Source organism: Dromaius novaehollandiae, chromosome 1 (assembly GCF_036370855.1).
Source record: "Dromaius novaehollandiae isolate bDroNov1 chromosome 1, bDroNov1.hap1, whole genome shotgun sequence".
Taxonomy (NCBI): Eukaryota; Metazoa; Chordata; class Aves; order Casuariiformes; family Dromaiidae; genus Dromaius; species Dromaius novaehollandiae.
Window position 1 is genome coordinate 202316039 of NC_088098.1, and position 15306 is coordinate 202331344.

At 39.6% G+C, this 15306-nt stretch overlaps 1 protein-coding gene and 1 long non-coding RNA gene across 8 annotated transcripts; one reads left to right on the top strand and one right to left on the bottom strand.

Moving 5' to 3' along the window:
• Positions 1-1277: 1277 nt before the first annotated feature.
• On the bottom strand, positions 1278-4199 carry LOC135327173 (uncharacterized). The gene is made up of 2 exons (XR_010387322.1): positions 4081-4199; positions 1278-1583 (listed from the first exon to the last, which is right to left on the bottom strand). It is a non-coding gene; the product is annotated as an uncharacterized LOC135327173 (long non-coding RNA).
• A 26-nt stretch (positions 4200-4225) lies between these two features.
• On the top strand, positions 4226-14106 carry MSANTD4 (Myb/SANT DNA binding domain containing 4 with coiled-coils). Of its 7 annotated transcripts, none has more exons than XM_064505077.1 (4): positions 4343-4362; positions 6529-6650; positions 10250-10401; positions 12118-14106. In XM_064505077.1, the coding sequence occupies exons 2-4, from the start codon at positions 6644-6646 to the stop codon at positions 12691-12693; spliced, it is 735 nt and encodes a 244-aa protein (XP_064361147.1). In that variant the 5' UTR covers positions 4343-4362; positions 6529-6643; the 3' UTR covers positions 12694-14106. The 7 variants fall into 7 exon arrangements, with proteins under 7 accessions (XP_064361146.1, XP_025955966.1, XP_064361147.1 ...); XM_064505074.1 differs by having other exon boundaries at positions 4345-4362; positions 9772-10401; XM_064505076.1 differs by lacking the exon at positions 6529-6650 and having other exon boundaries at positions 4226-4362.
• The last annotated feature ends 1200 nt before the right edge of the window (positions 14107-15306 follow it).

Below are 15306 nucleotides of genomic sequence, written 5' to 3' on the forward strand. Positions count from 1 at the left end.
CATAATCAAAAGAAAACAGGGCATATATGTGTGTGACAAATCCAAAATCCCTTAACCCACCATGGACTTGCATAGTTTGTATCCAAAGTAGAGTGCATCATGGGATTTATTGTGGTGATCAGAAGCAAGGAAGTGGAGTCTGGATTTAGTGGAGTGTTCCAAAATATACTGCATGCAGAGGGAGTGTAAGGCTGGAAGGGAATGCAAAAACTCTTGGCAGAGTTGCCACCTGTGGGACACAGGCCTGTTTGGCACACTTTAGGCAATCTTTAGGTGCTAAATTATTCTGGGATGCTCCAGGTCAATGGCCCAGTTCATAATGAAAAGCCAAACAATGACTTGAGGTCACTCTACCTATGGCCTAGAGAAGAAAGCTCTACTTCCACTCCCAGCAGCTCCTCCTACAAGTCCCACCTCTGCACTCCTGCTCTGACAAGCTTTGTGAAGAGCCTTTGCAAGGATGATCATTTCCGCTCCAAGACTTCCTGCAGAACTTCCATTTTCCTAACATCACCAGACTGGCTCTAACCAGGCATATCAGTTCTAAGTGCTTCGCACCAGATCATCTGCCAGTGTAAACAGATGTGTAAACATTAGTTTATCTAAACAGAGATTCTTGACCAGTAAGGTATTATAATGCAAACGTGAGCTAAGTGACTAATCTTACTGATTTATCTGAAATAAGGGAGACAATCACAATATACATATGTTTGCAGAATCAAGACCTATGCCTGTATATTACACATACAGTACCTAATTTGTGTTCCATGCCTAAATTTAAGCAGATAAATATTCCCATTTACTTCAAGACTACTGACAGACTAAAATACAGGCTTAACTACTGTTCTGAATCACAGGCCAGAAGAAATGATTTCCTTGTTAAAATAAATCCACAAAAAAAATGTAATGTAGGTTAGCATCTGCTTATTATAAGATTACTTCTCTGCGTATTCCAGAACTACATAAGATTTGTAGATGTTTGTCAAATTTAAGAGGGCATAGTCTAAGTAATATCTAGAAAATGTTATCAGGTACCATTTACAACACTGAAAATACGTAATCTCAATTTAAAATTTTAATATAAATTGCTACTTAGAGAATTCAGTGTTCTAGAAGAAACCAAGTATATTTTTTCTTATTAAGCATTTCCTGATAAAGAATATTATATCCTAAAAAATTGCTTAACTTGTACACAACTGTTACAGAAATTAGGCTTGTCGGCCATCATAACAGGGCCCGACCCTAGGTTCCCGCAGAAAAGTTCAGAGCCAATCAAAGCAAATTAAATAATTAAACTTTAATGACACGCGTGCAGTAATTACAGCTCGAGCTGAGTGCCTCCGAAGAGGGACCCCGAACAAAGAAATCCCTGGGCAATTATAGCTTTTTCAAATTAAGTTTCCCACCCCTCACGCAGTAGTTCAGACCAATAGTAATTTTTAGGTCTGGGGTCTCCTGCTCCTTATTGGGTCTCATCGTTGTTCCTAGGCAGGCTGTTTTTCTCCCTTATCTTTACTCTTGCAGTTTCTGCTGACGGTTGTACCTTCATTTCTTGTTGGGTCTTACTGTTGTCTCCCAAGGTCCTGAGAAGGAGGAGGAGGTGATTCTAAATCATAACAATTAACACTACCCCAGCAGTGAGCTAAAGCTTTGTTCCTCAAGGTCCTAATGCCCTGCACTGGTCTTATTTCAAAGCCTTGACACCCTCCCTTTCGGAGTGTGAGACGCAGGAATGCAGACTGCTTGTAACTTCCTTATCTTCCCAGCTTGAACCAGCTCTGAGGCCCTCTTCTTACTGGACTAAGTAAAAGTTCATTATTTTATCTAAGTGCAGCCTAAGGCTTCAGCAAATTTAGCTACTCATGCTAAGCAAGTTTTATGTAAGTTGTGCTAAGCGGCTACCTCTAGACAGTTTCAGTTTGCTATTCCTTAACAACAACGATTTTATGACCTTGTGAATGAGTTAAATACTTATTATTAGAGGGCATATTCACAGAACTTTCTCATTGTGAAAGACCTAATCCATCTACCTTGACAAGCACACACTGATCTTTGTCTTTAAACCCCTTTGGAATCATATGTAAGTTTATGGTTGGACAGCATAAATTTCAGATTATTTTCTCCTGTCTTTAATCTTCTGCTATTATCATCACTACATTTAAGTACAAACATGAATTCCCACAATTGCTAGGAACTTACAAAACCAACAGATTCTACTATTATAATAGTATTTTCAAGAGGGCTCATGTGAACAAAGGAGGTCCAAGAACTTTTGATGGGGGAAGCCATACCAACATTTTTCGTCTGTGATTAATAGGCTCTGTAATAATGGAATAACAATGGGGGGGAAAGGGAGCTATTCAGAATTATGTGCACAACTACCATACAAAATCCTATATATCTAGTTCAAATGATTTTAATAGACACTAATAATAATTAGTATTCTTGTGCTTCACAATAAAAAGGCATACTCAATTAGGTATAACTAGCAGTAATCATTTTTGCAGATGGGCAGAGGTTCAGACTGTAATGATTTTCAGTCTCTATCATTTTTCCACCTATTTCTATTGCTTGCACCTAAATCCAGTTTTAACTAGCTCTGCAAGACCTTTAGACAGACTTACATCTTATATCTGGTCACTGTCAAAATACAGTTAATAATGTAAATTAAAGCCTAGTTCATGCATGATTCTTGGTAGGAAGTATCACCATGTAATACATTATCAGCAATGTGGCATAGTCTTGGTACCTTAATCTTTGCTATTTTGCTTTTTAAAATTTTTATGATAGTAAATACACAATGTGCAAGTATGGCAGCCAAACTGATCATGTATGTAAATAAGGTTTTTCACACTTAACTTCTGTAAATATTTAAAGGAGTTTACTGCCAAAATTGTTCAGTGAAACAGTAAAATACCCTCTTAAATTAAATTTTAATTTCATCATCACAACTACAAGCATCAGAAGCTGTATTAATCAAATAATCTATCTGTGCAGTCAAAATGTGTAACTGCAAATGCTGAATATGACTTTGATTTAAAAGCATTCAGCAAGTAATTCTGTTAATATATATGCAAACAAATAAATGTATGGGTCAGGTTGGGCCGAATTAAGGTGGCAAATTTCACCAAAATATATTTTGAACTATTTGCCTGCAAGCAGTGCCTTGTCTCTGCACAAAGGTTACGTTACCAAGGCAACAAGATCTAATGCAAAGAGCAAATGCCAGACCCTTCCTGCATGGCTGTGGAGACAAAAGGGAGAAGCCCAATAGGAAGCTCCACAAAAACGTTTTGCCCATATGGGCAGTAACGACACTGCGGCTTAGGTAAGCAGCACTTTTCAAAACATCAGTATGTTATTTAACTATTTTAAACACAAAACCCAGAAAACACCCAACCCCCCCAGGGTAGGAAGAAACGTGAATTGAGCCACTGCTAGGCACTAGCTTAGCCATCACAACCCCCTGGCCATAACGGGCTTCATCGCTTCTTTTATTTGTTGCTCCCCGGCAGCAGCGGAAAGGCCCAAGGCAGGACGCTGGACCTCTGAAGACCCTGGACAGCAGCAGGTTCCCGCGCCAGCACAGACAATCCAGCGCGCTGGTAGCTTGTGCCCGCACCAACCACCACAGAAGGAAACCAGGCGGCCGAGGGCCCGGGGGCAGCGCCAGGCAACGCCGGCCCGACCGGCCCGTTAGCTGCCAGCGACCGGCCCGGGGCGCAGCGCAGAAACGCAGCCCGGGCTCCCCCTTCCCAGGCGCCTTTTAACGGCCACCAGCAACGGCCACGCGCCACCGCACGCGGGGACGGAGGCCCCGCTCCGCTCGCGGCCCGCCTCCTGTGACAGCTTTCCCGCCCCCTACCAGCCCCCGGGGGCTACTGCGGGCACCCCCCACCAGGGCTTGGGCTGGGGAAGAACGAATGCGCCCGCAGAGCCTCCGCCGCTCCCTCAGACAAAGCGGCGAGGCGACGACCGACCCCCGCGGCCCCATCCAGCGCCGCAATAGCCCCACCAACTCCCCGCCGCCGGAAGCCCACTGTAGGGAGAAGGCGGGCGTTGCTGGGTCTAGCCACTCACCGCCAGGCTTCGGGCGGACAAGCAGCAGCTCTAGCCAATGGTGGCGGAGGGTGGGGGCGCGGCAGAAGTCCCGTCGCGGAGGGACCTGCGGGGCTCGACGCTTGCTTGGGTGATTCCGGCCCACCTGGGCCAGTCGCGGCGGCGAGGAGGCGGGGGCGGAAGAGAAATGACAGTCTCACCCCGCCAATAGTTGTGCGGAGAGGTCTGACAGGCAGGCGGCTGGCCCAATGAGAGCGCGGCGACCGCTACAGGGCAGGCGACCCGGTGGGGAGTTGGGCGCAGGTGAGTGCTTCGCGCTGCTCCCCGGGGACCCACGCGAGCGGTGGGGGGGCGCGCTGCCCCCCTCCCCCCCGTCCCCGGAGGGCCGCCGCCCGCGGGGCGCAGGCGGTGCGGGCCCCGGCGCCCGCCTCTCTTTGTCGCCTGCGTGGGACCGAGCGGAGCGGGCGGCGCCGCGCTGGGCCTGGCCTCGCTGCCGGCCGCGGTGTCTCTGCGAGCTGCGGTTGGGCTGTACGTGCGCAGCAGCACCCGGCGCCGCCTCTGCCGGAGCCTCTGTCCGTACCGAAACACAGCTCGCCCCCAAACAGCGCAGCCGTCCGTCGGGAGTCGTACGAGCCTTCGGCTTTAGTCGCATCGCACAAAGGCCTCAGAGTGTCAGATACGGTTTTAGGAAAGCAGGTTGTGAGTCCTGGGGTAAAGCTTATTTCTTCAACTGTAACCTCTAAGAGTGGAAAAAGCCGAAGACAGGGAATACCACATTAAAGAAAAGAAAAAAAGTCAAGATTTCTGAAGGATAATGCAAGCTTAATGCTAACCAATTCTGCTTCAGTCCTGGTGAATGTTTTTATCCATGGGTAGTTCTTTGTTCTGTTTTTGTTTGTTTTTTGGTGGTGGTGGTGGTTTTTTGATGCTCCGTTCCAGGTGGTGCTCATGCAGCAGTGTGTCGTGAGCCAAGGAGACAGGAGCCACAGGGAGCAGAGTGCGGATGCCTCTGCCATTAAGTACTTCAAAGTTATTCTGTATGTGTTTGTTTCATGTATTTTGGGAGTGTTCCATACAGTTTTGCAATACTTACCTTATTTCAACACTGACAGTCAGTTTCTTCAGTGCAGAGATGAGATCTCCCCCAGCCATATGTTGGGTCTAGCCCGGGAGAGTTCCACCTCGCTTGCCGCTTCTTGTTGCGCTCTTTCCTGAGAGCCGCTTGAGAACTCTACGTTACCACATGATCAGAATCATTTCTGTTTTTCTAGCCAGCACTTCACATTTATACCCAAATTGCACCAATGTGCATTTTACATTTGCACCTGTCATGCAGAAGTGCTTTGCCATGTGATGGGTACATGGCTAATCACGTAATGGGAGCTGCTTGCATCCTCTGTTATATCCCTAGCAATTCCTCTCTCACACGACCACGCTGCAGCTATTCCATGTGAGGAGACTGAGAGTTTGGTCACACATCAGAAGTATTCTTGGTCGTACACCTGAGGAGGATTTTTTGCTTGCAGAGGTCCTTTGCCTTCATAGTGGTCTAAGTGGCTTGATCTGAGTGAAAGCTTTTTTTCCCACCTCTGCTCTTATCTCCACATCCTTTTTCCAAGTGGACTGCCCTTTTTCGCAAGTTGATTCACTCAACAAGCTTTATTTGCTGTGGAATCCTCTACCAAAGACACTAAAATGTAGACCAGTTATAGTACTGATTTTCAAAGACTGTAATATTTGTCTACGATTATTTCCAAATGCATTAACTTAATATCTTAGACTTTGTATCAAAGCAAAATTTATACATGCTCTATGTCATGTCTCTGTAAATTATGCCTTTCAAATTAGTGGCTGATACATTTTTTCTGTAAGTATCTAGAATATGTACAAATCCTGTCTTGTTACCATTCTTGTCCCTTAAATACTTTGAGGACATGACATTTCATTTTTCTGCATTAAAAAGTAATCTCCCAGAAAGCAACTAGCAATGTCAGAAACAAGAATATACCAAACCTTGGCTTTCATTAGATAATATTGCTTTCTATCTAATACATTAAAAAGGTAAATAATCCCACAATTGGGTTGATCCAACTGTGGAAGTGAATATACTGTTAAGAAAATTTATTAACACCGACTTAGATTAATAAGATGGGAAATGTCTTTAATGGGTCAGTATGTTCTCACAGAAGAAAGACCAGTGGTAAAGGTAAGATGTACTTCTCAGGACTACTAGCTTCTACTTTATTTTTAAAAATAGGTAAATAAGGCTCGCAGGAGTTTTACTTACAAATTTAAGGGCTTGTATTAGACATGCTCAAGAAAAAAAAAGTCTGAAAGAACATTTTGCATAATAAGGACAATGGATGCCAAGAGTTTCCAAGTTAGGTATTGCAGTGCTTAAAGGTCAGTCATTTGGTTGACTTGTGGAGTAAAATCCAAAACCGAAGATTAGGCGCTTCATTTCCACAGAGGATGGGGAGATCAGACAGGTGATTCAGAACACCTGCAAGCTGTGCAAGGAGGTTGACCCACAGGACAGCTGGACATTGGTGCATTTTAACTTGTAACCTTCCCTGCAGCCAAGATGAGAGGTTAGTTATTTGTGTCTTCCACATTTCTGTAGAATTACAGTTAGAAAATAATGTTGATGAAAAATTGATGTGAAGACCTAATTTTTTTTTGCCTGTGATTGTGCCTGTTCTCCCCTGCTGGGGTAGCACTGAGAAATTTTGTAAGAGCAGAGGTGAGGAGAGAGGCCATATCAGTCTCTCAAATCCTGTGATTTCCCTGCCACCGGGGAATAACCATTGCAGTGTTGATCCCAGCCAGGGCTAAGTAAAGGGTTCGTGAAGTATGCCTCTTGAGATGAAAGCAGCTTTATTCATGTCAAGCCTGATATTTAGGTACCCCAAGAGACATACCCAATTCCCAAATACTTTGATAAATCTGACCCTTTGCCCCATATTCAGCAAAGTACTTAAATGTTTACTTAAGAACATGCTTAAAAATCAAGCATGTGTAATTCTGCTGATGTCAGTAAGTAGAACTAAGTCTTAGGCAAAAGTTCAATGTCTTGGTAGCGACATATCCAAAATTAATTATTCTGAAAACTATGTGGTATGTAGAAATCCTATATAATTCTTTTTACCTAGAAGACAAACTCAAAATTGATACTTCTGAATATTTCTCACACTCACACACAGACCCTGAAATCAGACAGATGCAAATGTTCTGTGTATTGGAAGAACTGTTACTAAAGCCATCATGTAGCTATATAAACTCAATGTGATCATTTTGAACTTAACTTGAAACTAATAATAATTTGATAGCATTTGGTTGTATCTCTAAGCATGTGTTTTTCTCCAATTCTAGTGAATTAAATGGTTTTTAATCAGTGTAGAAGAGGAGACATGTCTATCCATCAGTCACTGTTAATAAGGCAGTTACTCTGGATGCTTCCCAAAGCAGTCTCAATTCTTTCACTCCAGTCAGTGCACTGGTAACTTTACTGAAAGATTAAGCTGCTCAATGACTTTTTAAAAGTTAAAAAACTTTAACAAGCTGAACTTAGAGTTTGATAGATAGGTCAAGAAGTTCAATTGCTATAATAACAGAAGAAAAGCAGTAACACTGTAATTTGGGTTAAAAAAAGCAACAGCAAGTCCCAAATAAATTGATTTTCTTCCAGATTGAAGTAAATATTATGCTGCCTAGTATCTTTTCAAGGTAAGCTCATAATAATTGAAGGCTAAGGGAGAAGCTTAATGATCAGATAAAAGGTCTCAGAAAAATTTTATCTTAGACCAGCAGATAAAATTCTGTTGTGGCTATAAATATGACTTTTTTTAAAACTGCAAAATTTATTATTATTACTGGTCATGTCAAGCTAAGAGTCTGTGTTAAAAAATCAGTAGGTGATGCTGTTTTTTAAATTCTTCGCTTTCCTTAAAATAGATTGGTACTTTGTTTTCAGAAAGGCAGGAAGTTTTATGCATCTGAAACAGTAACATGTAGTTTCCAGCTTGAGTTTGAAGATTCAAAATTGTTGAGTAACCGCATGATAGCACTGTACTGTAGTCTATGTAGATACGTGCTTATGTTCTGTGAAATTGGTTTCTTCTTGGGGCTGGCTTTTGCATAATTGCTAGGTAGCAAGCATCAGAAGTCAGTGAATTTACAGTAGGGAGCAATAGGGCAATATTTTAACCAGGAAAAACAGGGAAATAGTTTTTTTAAAGGCAGCATTTTATAAAATATTTGATGCCATTCTGCTTAGATGCTGAAGTGCAAAAGGATGTTATTTGATATAGAAAACTTTGTAAGGGAACCAGATGGAGAGCAATGTATAACATAGTATATGTATTATCCACAGTATGGAGAGTTTTTGTGTAATGTGCTGATGTGTAAGTTTTAACCAACCTTAGGAAAATAACAGGAGGAAAAAGCAAAACTTAGCAACATAAACAGCCTGGATAGGTTGGGGGAAAAAAGCATTTGTTGTTTAATGATTAAATCCAGTAGCCATTAGTCAATAGCAATCAAATATATAATTTGTGAGACATATGCTTCACGAGGACAAAAAATCACGTTGGATTAAATAACGAAGAATCATAACAGCTTGAAACTGTAAATGCTGTATTGATTAATAGTGAAACATTGGCCTCCTTGGTTTAAAGCCTTTTGCTAACAGTGGTGGTTAGCAGGTGCTTCAAAAGAAGGTTCCAAACAAATCCTAAGGTGGACTTCTACTAAGCAATCCAGCTAAGAATTTTTTTTTTTCTTCAGTCTCTTTTTTTTTTCTTTTGTAATGCAGTACATGATGTATTAATCACTGCATTAATATTCCCATATGTTTCTCCCACTCAAACTTTCCACTGTCTCTGTAGAGTTGTTCACAATCTGTCAAGTGTATTATGGGGTTTAGCTTTCCCTTCAGAATCAGGCGCAGGATTAGCTACTGCAGAAGATAGAGGACTGGCTTAGCTTTCAGGTTGTGATCACATCTGACATGGGTTGAGGTGGTTATGCAGTGAGAGATGGATGAAGGAGGGCTTTAACATTGTCTTGTAATGACTTATTCCTAAATCTGTTTCCTGTTAAAACACCTCTGATGTATGGCATTGTTTGAATATGTAGTACTAGTTGTTTTCTGTCATTCAACAGAATTGTTCCAGTTTTTCTTTTGTGATTAAAGTAAATCAGAAGTGCATCTAAAACTTCAACCTTTCATATCAATCTACTTAAAAAAAACAACAACAACATAGAAATAGCTTTAAAAAGTGTCTAAGAAATTTCAGTCACTCAAACATTTTATGTTTCTGAACTAATGATATAACAATTTAGCTTCTTTTAGAAATAATTTAACATTCAAACTAAGATGTGTATGACAAAATTTAACCTTAAGCAGATCTCGACTGGCAAAACTGTACGAGCCAAAGGAAAATAGCCATATTTTTATAATGGAAATATCAACTCAACCTTAACAGTTTGTGACACGGATATATTAATGGATTTATAATTCATATGAGATTAGAGAAGCTCATCTATAGCTACTTTATATTCAGAATTTGACAAAATTGTTTTCTTTTATTAGATGAATGATCAGTTGAGAATACGTATTCTTAAACTGGTTGACTTAGGAGTCAAGTTCATTAAATGAAAATATACGCTGCATATCTTTGAGATTTATATTGTTTGCTCTTTTTCTCTTAGGAAGTCTGACAAATAGAAAATACTACCAAGTGAAGAGAAAATTTACTTCACAAGAACTGAGTGAACTACTTTAATTGCTTTTGAAATTTTATTTGTATTAATAACTGATTAGTGTCAAAACTTTTTTTAATCTGTTGTGGTAAAATTATTAGCTTAAAGCTGGAAAAAATGAAACAATTAAAAAGAAAAAGGAAAAGCAATTTTAGTGTTCAGGAAACGCAAACTCTCCTTAAGGAAATCAGAAAAAGGAAAGAAGTACTCTTTTCCAAGCAACTTAATACAACAATTAATGAGATGAAACGGAAAGCTTGGGAGGAAATAGCAGAATGTGTGAATGCTGTAGGTGAAGGAGAGCAAAGAACAGGGACAGAAGTGAAAAGACGGTACCTTGATTGGAGAGCACTCATGAAGAGAAAACGTCTGAACGCAAACATCAAAGTAGTAGGTGCTGGGTTTCACTTTCCTTCATCTGATTTAGATGACTCTCTCAATGAAGATATGGATGAGAAAATGGGATTTGCAAATGAATGTAGTTTTGAATGGCAAAATATCACTGACTTCAGAGAAGCAGGTGGATCTTTAACAGAAATCAAAGTAGAAGAGGAAGAGGAGGATCCACAGAGTTTTGAAGTAAGTGATTAGGAGACACTAGCTGTATTCAGTATGGCCTTCTTTACACTTCAGCATGGGGCTTTTTGCTGTTCTTGATAGCATCTGTTTCTGGTTTTGTCTGAATGTGTGAATTAAGGAATCTGTAGAAACAAGCATGTATCAGAGAGATGGCATTCAAATCCAGGAACTTGTTGTTATGTGTACGGTCTTGGATGTTGGTTATTAAACTAATACCACACAACTTTGAATATGTATTTGCACATATATTTTCCAATTCTGTGTGCCATAGATAGGAATTAGTGCAGTCAGTAGGATGAAGATACACATGTATTGAAGGAAACGGTGGTTATTTTAATATTCAGGGTGTCTTTATGGATGAATGGAGGAGAGAAATGCATCTTTTTCACAAATGAAAATATTTGTAACCTGGAGATACAGAACGATGGAATGCTGTTTGCATTTCTTAAAATGAACCCACTGGAGATGAAACTTTAACCTGAATAAGTCAACCAGCCATTCCTGTCTATCAGAATTTTAGTGTTAATTCTGACAAGCAGCTATGAAACCAGCAGACAAAGGTTAGTGCTATTGGTAGTACCATGACTGTCCTGGGTGAGGCAGCCAGCTGGAATTAAATTATGGTAGTTTTGGTCTGCCTCTACAAATATATACTGCTTGTTTTAAAAACTGGTACATGAACTTTTTTTTGATTTGGGAGCAAATCCTATCTTTGCTCATTTGGGATGAGTACTGGAATGTTGGTTGTACTTATCAGCGTAAGCTGTTTAATGGTAGTGAGACTGCTGTATGACCACTGCTGAAGAAATGTGTCTGTTTTCTGTAATACCAGAGGACTGGCAGTGGATCTCATTGTCTTAAGATTTTCTGAACCCTTATCTTCCTCAGTTTGTCTTTCCTTTGTACCATACTCAGTGGGACATGATGATCCCTGATGCACTCTGAATTTATAGCCCATTAAGGGCTGTAATTCTGCATGAATTGTTACAGTTTGGCAAGAACAATGGTGCTAGCCTCTAAGTTGCCTGTGTCAAAAATGGTTTTGAGAAGAACAAGTCAATACAAAATTGGCTTAACAAGTCGTGTTTATGGATCAATTAATGCAATCTGAAAGGAGCATGCAAAATAAGTCAGATGAATTCAAATATAGAACGATGTTAAATGTTTTTAGAAATGAAATCCTCATCTTAATGAAGGCTGGGTTAATTTACATAACCAAATAGCCTGCAGATCCAGCTGCTTTGATAAATGATTGGTCACAACAAGTGCTTAGTGGCTCACTGAACTGTCATGGAGCTATATGAAAAATTAGAACAACGTATGCTTTTTAAATCCAGTTTTCTTTCAGTGGCTCTGTATAATCTATAGTATCTATCATGCATTGTTTTGTTTAAAGATAAAATTATGAAAAAGAAAAACTGTTTTCCCCTATACTTTTCTTACATGTCCACTGAAGAACTGGTTTTACATTTTTGGTTACCAAAAGTAACTTGTAAATCTGGCATATTTCTCTGCCTGTAAAATAGCATAAAACAGTCTTTGGTCTAGCATGGTTATTCCACAGAATGTAAGAAAACAATTCTGGATTAATTTTTAAGATGGTAAAAAAAAAAAAACAAAAAAACCCCCGCTGTTTTCATTGAGGTTGGTTGTAACAGATTTATTATGGTATAGAGACTTGAATATAATTCTTGCATATTGCATTCCTCTCTGCAGTTTCCTATTGAGGAAGAAGAGGAAATTTTGTCATCAGTTTTACCAGATTCGAAAAAAGAAAATGACCTACCAGATTTCAGTCACATTGAAGAATTTGGAAATCTAAGCTCTGCTCAAGCTAGGCTAGTCTACGAAGATTCTCACTTGCTTATAAATCTAGAGAAGCAGAAGGTAGAGCTGGAGAAACAGCGACTGGACATTGAAGCTGAAAGGCTGCAGGTGGAAAAGGAGCGCCTGCAGATAGAAAAAGAACGGTTACGGCATGTTGACTTGGAGCATGAGAGACTTCAGCTTGAGAAGGAGCGACTTCAGATTGAACGAGAGAAACTGAGGCTAGCGACTCTGCATGCTGAAAAACCTGCCCTAGAAAATGACCTTGCTCAAATAGAGAAACCCATCATGCAGCCTCTGGATCTAGAAACTGAAAAGTTAAAACTTGAGAAAGAACGTTTGCAGTTAGAGAAAGAGAGGTTGCAATTCTTAAAGTTTGAGTCAGAGAAGCTGCAGATTGAGAAGGAACGCTTGCAAGTGGAAAAAGAGCGTCTTAGAATTCAGAGAGAGGGTCACTTGCAGTAAACTTAACTTAATTAAGCATAAAATTAGTGTTTTGATGTTTGTAAATAGAGGTAGTTCTTTTCTTAATACTGAAACTGTCCTAGGGGCTTAATGTTCTTCTGTCCAGAATTGAATGTTGATGTTGAACTTTTGAAAATGGAATAGTGCTCAATAAGTCAGTGTGCCTATATAAATGGAATTTGTGTATGAAATTGCTTTTTAGTATATCAGAGCAAAATGTTATGTTCACTTGTCTTCAGTATTGTATTGTATACTTTGGTGTCCTCTTCCCACAGACACATTGAAAATCAAAGGTTTTTTTTTTTTTTTTTTTTTTTTTTTTTTTTTTTAACTGCAATAACAGTAATTCCCTGAAATTATAGGAACCACAAAATAAATCAGCATATGTTGTGAGGGCATGGTGCTGAAGATAGCCCACACACTAAATATGTATAATGTAAACTGAACACAGTAACACAGAGCTATGATGTGATTGATTCATTATACTTAATTTCCCCCTTTCAGAGTTTTCTATCCCCATAATTGAAAGAAGAGTTCAGGAATTATCTAAGAGTTAGTGAAGTACAGGTTAAATTCCCTACAGTGGTGTCTCCTGTTGTTCCATGACCTGAATTGAGTAGGAGTGCAGAAGATAGTGTATCCTTTCATTTGCATGAAGTATTCATACTAGACAAAGCTGCACATCAATAATACCTACTATAAGCTTGACTGTTGGATGTATCAGGTCATTAATAATGCTATATAGAGTATTTTACATCTGGATTGCCTGTTTGAATATAGCACGGGGACCTCGTAGCAGGAAATAGTTGCTGTCAGATCAATCTGTGATGACCCCCTGAAGTAAATTGCTAGACCCAGTCTGTTCCTTGAAAGAAGTAGCTCATGATGGGAGTCTTGGGAGTGAAGTCAAAGGCAGAGCTCGTGTTAAGGAACACTGAGCTGCTTACTCTTGATGTTAGTTCTTCCTGGCCAGGACTAAGATCATCTCAATAAGGCACCATAAAGAAGCTTGAATGGCTGACACCATACAGTATGTGTTAAATTAGGTAAACAGAAATGATCATTGTTGAAGGCTGTCAGTTTTTTTCGTAAGTGATGTATTCATTTAAAATAAAGAACAAGGAAACTTTCTATGATTTCATATACATATCTGTTTAAATCCCAACTGAGCCAAACTTTAGATATCTCATCTTTCTATGAACAGCTAGCTTTTGTTAACTCCACTTGAAACTTAAGATTATCAGAAGACTAAATCTGAGTGTGTGTTGTGTGACTTGCATGGATTCTTGTGCAAGTAAATATATTTATACCACTACAGGATTACTTTTATTCTGCAAAGAAAATGTTATTTTTTTATTACTGAAACAAGTGTGCTTCTATAGTGGAAATAAATTTGACTGCTACAACCGAAAATTGCTCCTGAGACGATGTTTCTTCAGAGAGAAAACCAAAGGGCTACATATGTAGGGGAACCTGGATGCTCCACATTTTAACAGCCCAAAGTTGCTAGTGCCTACATTCCCTGTGTAGTAAACTGGAGAGACAAGGCACCTCAAAATAAGATTCAAAACAACCAGTACTTGGGAAAGGAAAAGAGGAGACAAACCAGCTGGATAGAAATGCCCTAGAGGGAAGTGTATCTGAAATTCTTTCTTTTTTTTCCTCAAAGTAAGTGACTACCTTATGTGTGTCAAACATGTTTACACCGGAAGTAGCTTACTTTGCATGTCTAAGTCATTCTCTTCATTTGGAGAAATGACTTTTCTTTCCCTTTTTAAACATGGAAGAGACAATTCAGAATGTTTGTTGCAATTGCCTAATGCATAGAGGTACTGGAATTTGCCCAGATGCTAACATGGATTTTGTAATTGCCTTATCCTGAGGTGACCCACTTTCTAGAAGACTGTTCTGAGTGCCGAACTATGGCTGGGTAGGAATGACTGAGTGTCAATGTAACCTGGAATGCAAAAATTAGTGACCAGAAGGACCGTGTCAGGCCAGAGAATGCTTCTGTAGTCCTTTGCATACAAAATACTTGTCCAGGAAGGAGCAGGTGTGGAGCCTGGCTCCTGTTCTGAGATGTAGTTATGGTGCTAGTTTACACGAGCACCTATATCTTCATCTTTTATTTCAGTTGAAGGACTTAACCATTAGGATGAAGGTTTGCATCTTACATTGGACATTGAAGATTTGGAAAAAAAATTAGCTGAGATAAATCTGAAAGATTTGGTTTTTATTTCAGAAATTTGAACACTTCTCCAAATGTGAATAGAGCAACAAGCAAGCAATTATTTTTTCTAACAACTATCTAGTCAGCCTCCTAACTATCTATTCAGCCTCCTAGGGAAGTGATGCATCCTTTGGTTATACAAAACCACTTTGAAAATATTAAATGGTGAAATTAAGTATGGTCATAAATAATTGAAAATACAGTTCCAACATAAAATTTAGAGCAAATTACAGAGTTTAATACAACAATTTTATAGCTCACTTTTTTCATATCAAAATTGCAGTCATTTTATGGTAATTTAAATTTAAATGTCATTCTTTCAAATACTAATCTGCAATATCTTAAACCTTAATTGCTTGATTTACCAATTCGGAATCCTGATA

What these genes read in the sequence shown, in the direction of transcription:
- MSANTD4 (XM_026100181.2), top strand. Translation starts at nt 9,940, where the DNA reads ATGAAACAATTAAAAAGAAAAAGGAAAAGCAATTTTAGTGTTCAGGAA. An exon ending in AGGATCCACAGAGTTTTGAA is followed by an intron (nt 10,402 to 12,117) that starts GTAAGTGATTAG and finishes TCCTCTCTGCAG; the next exon opens with TTTCCTATTGAGGAAGAAGA.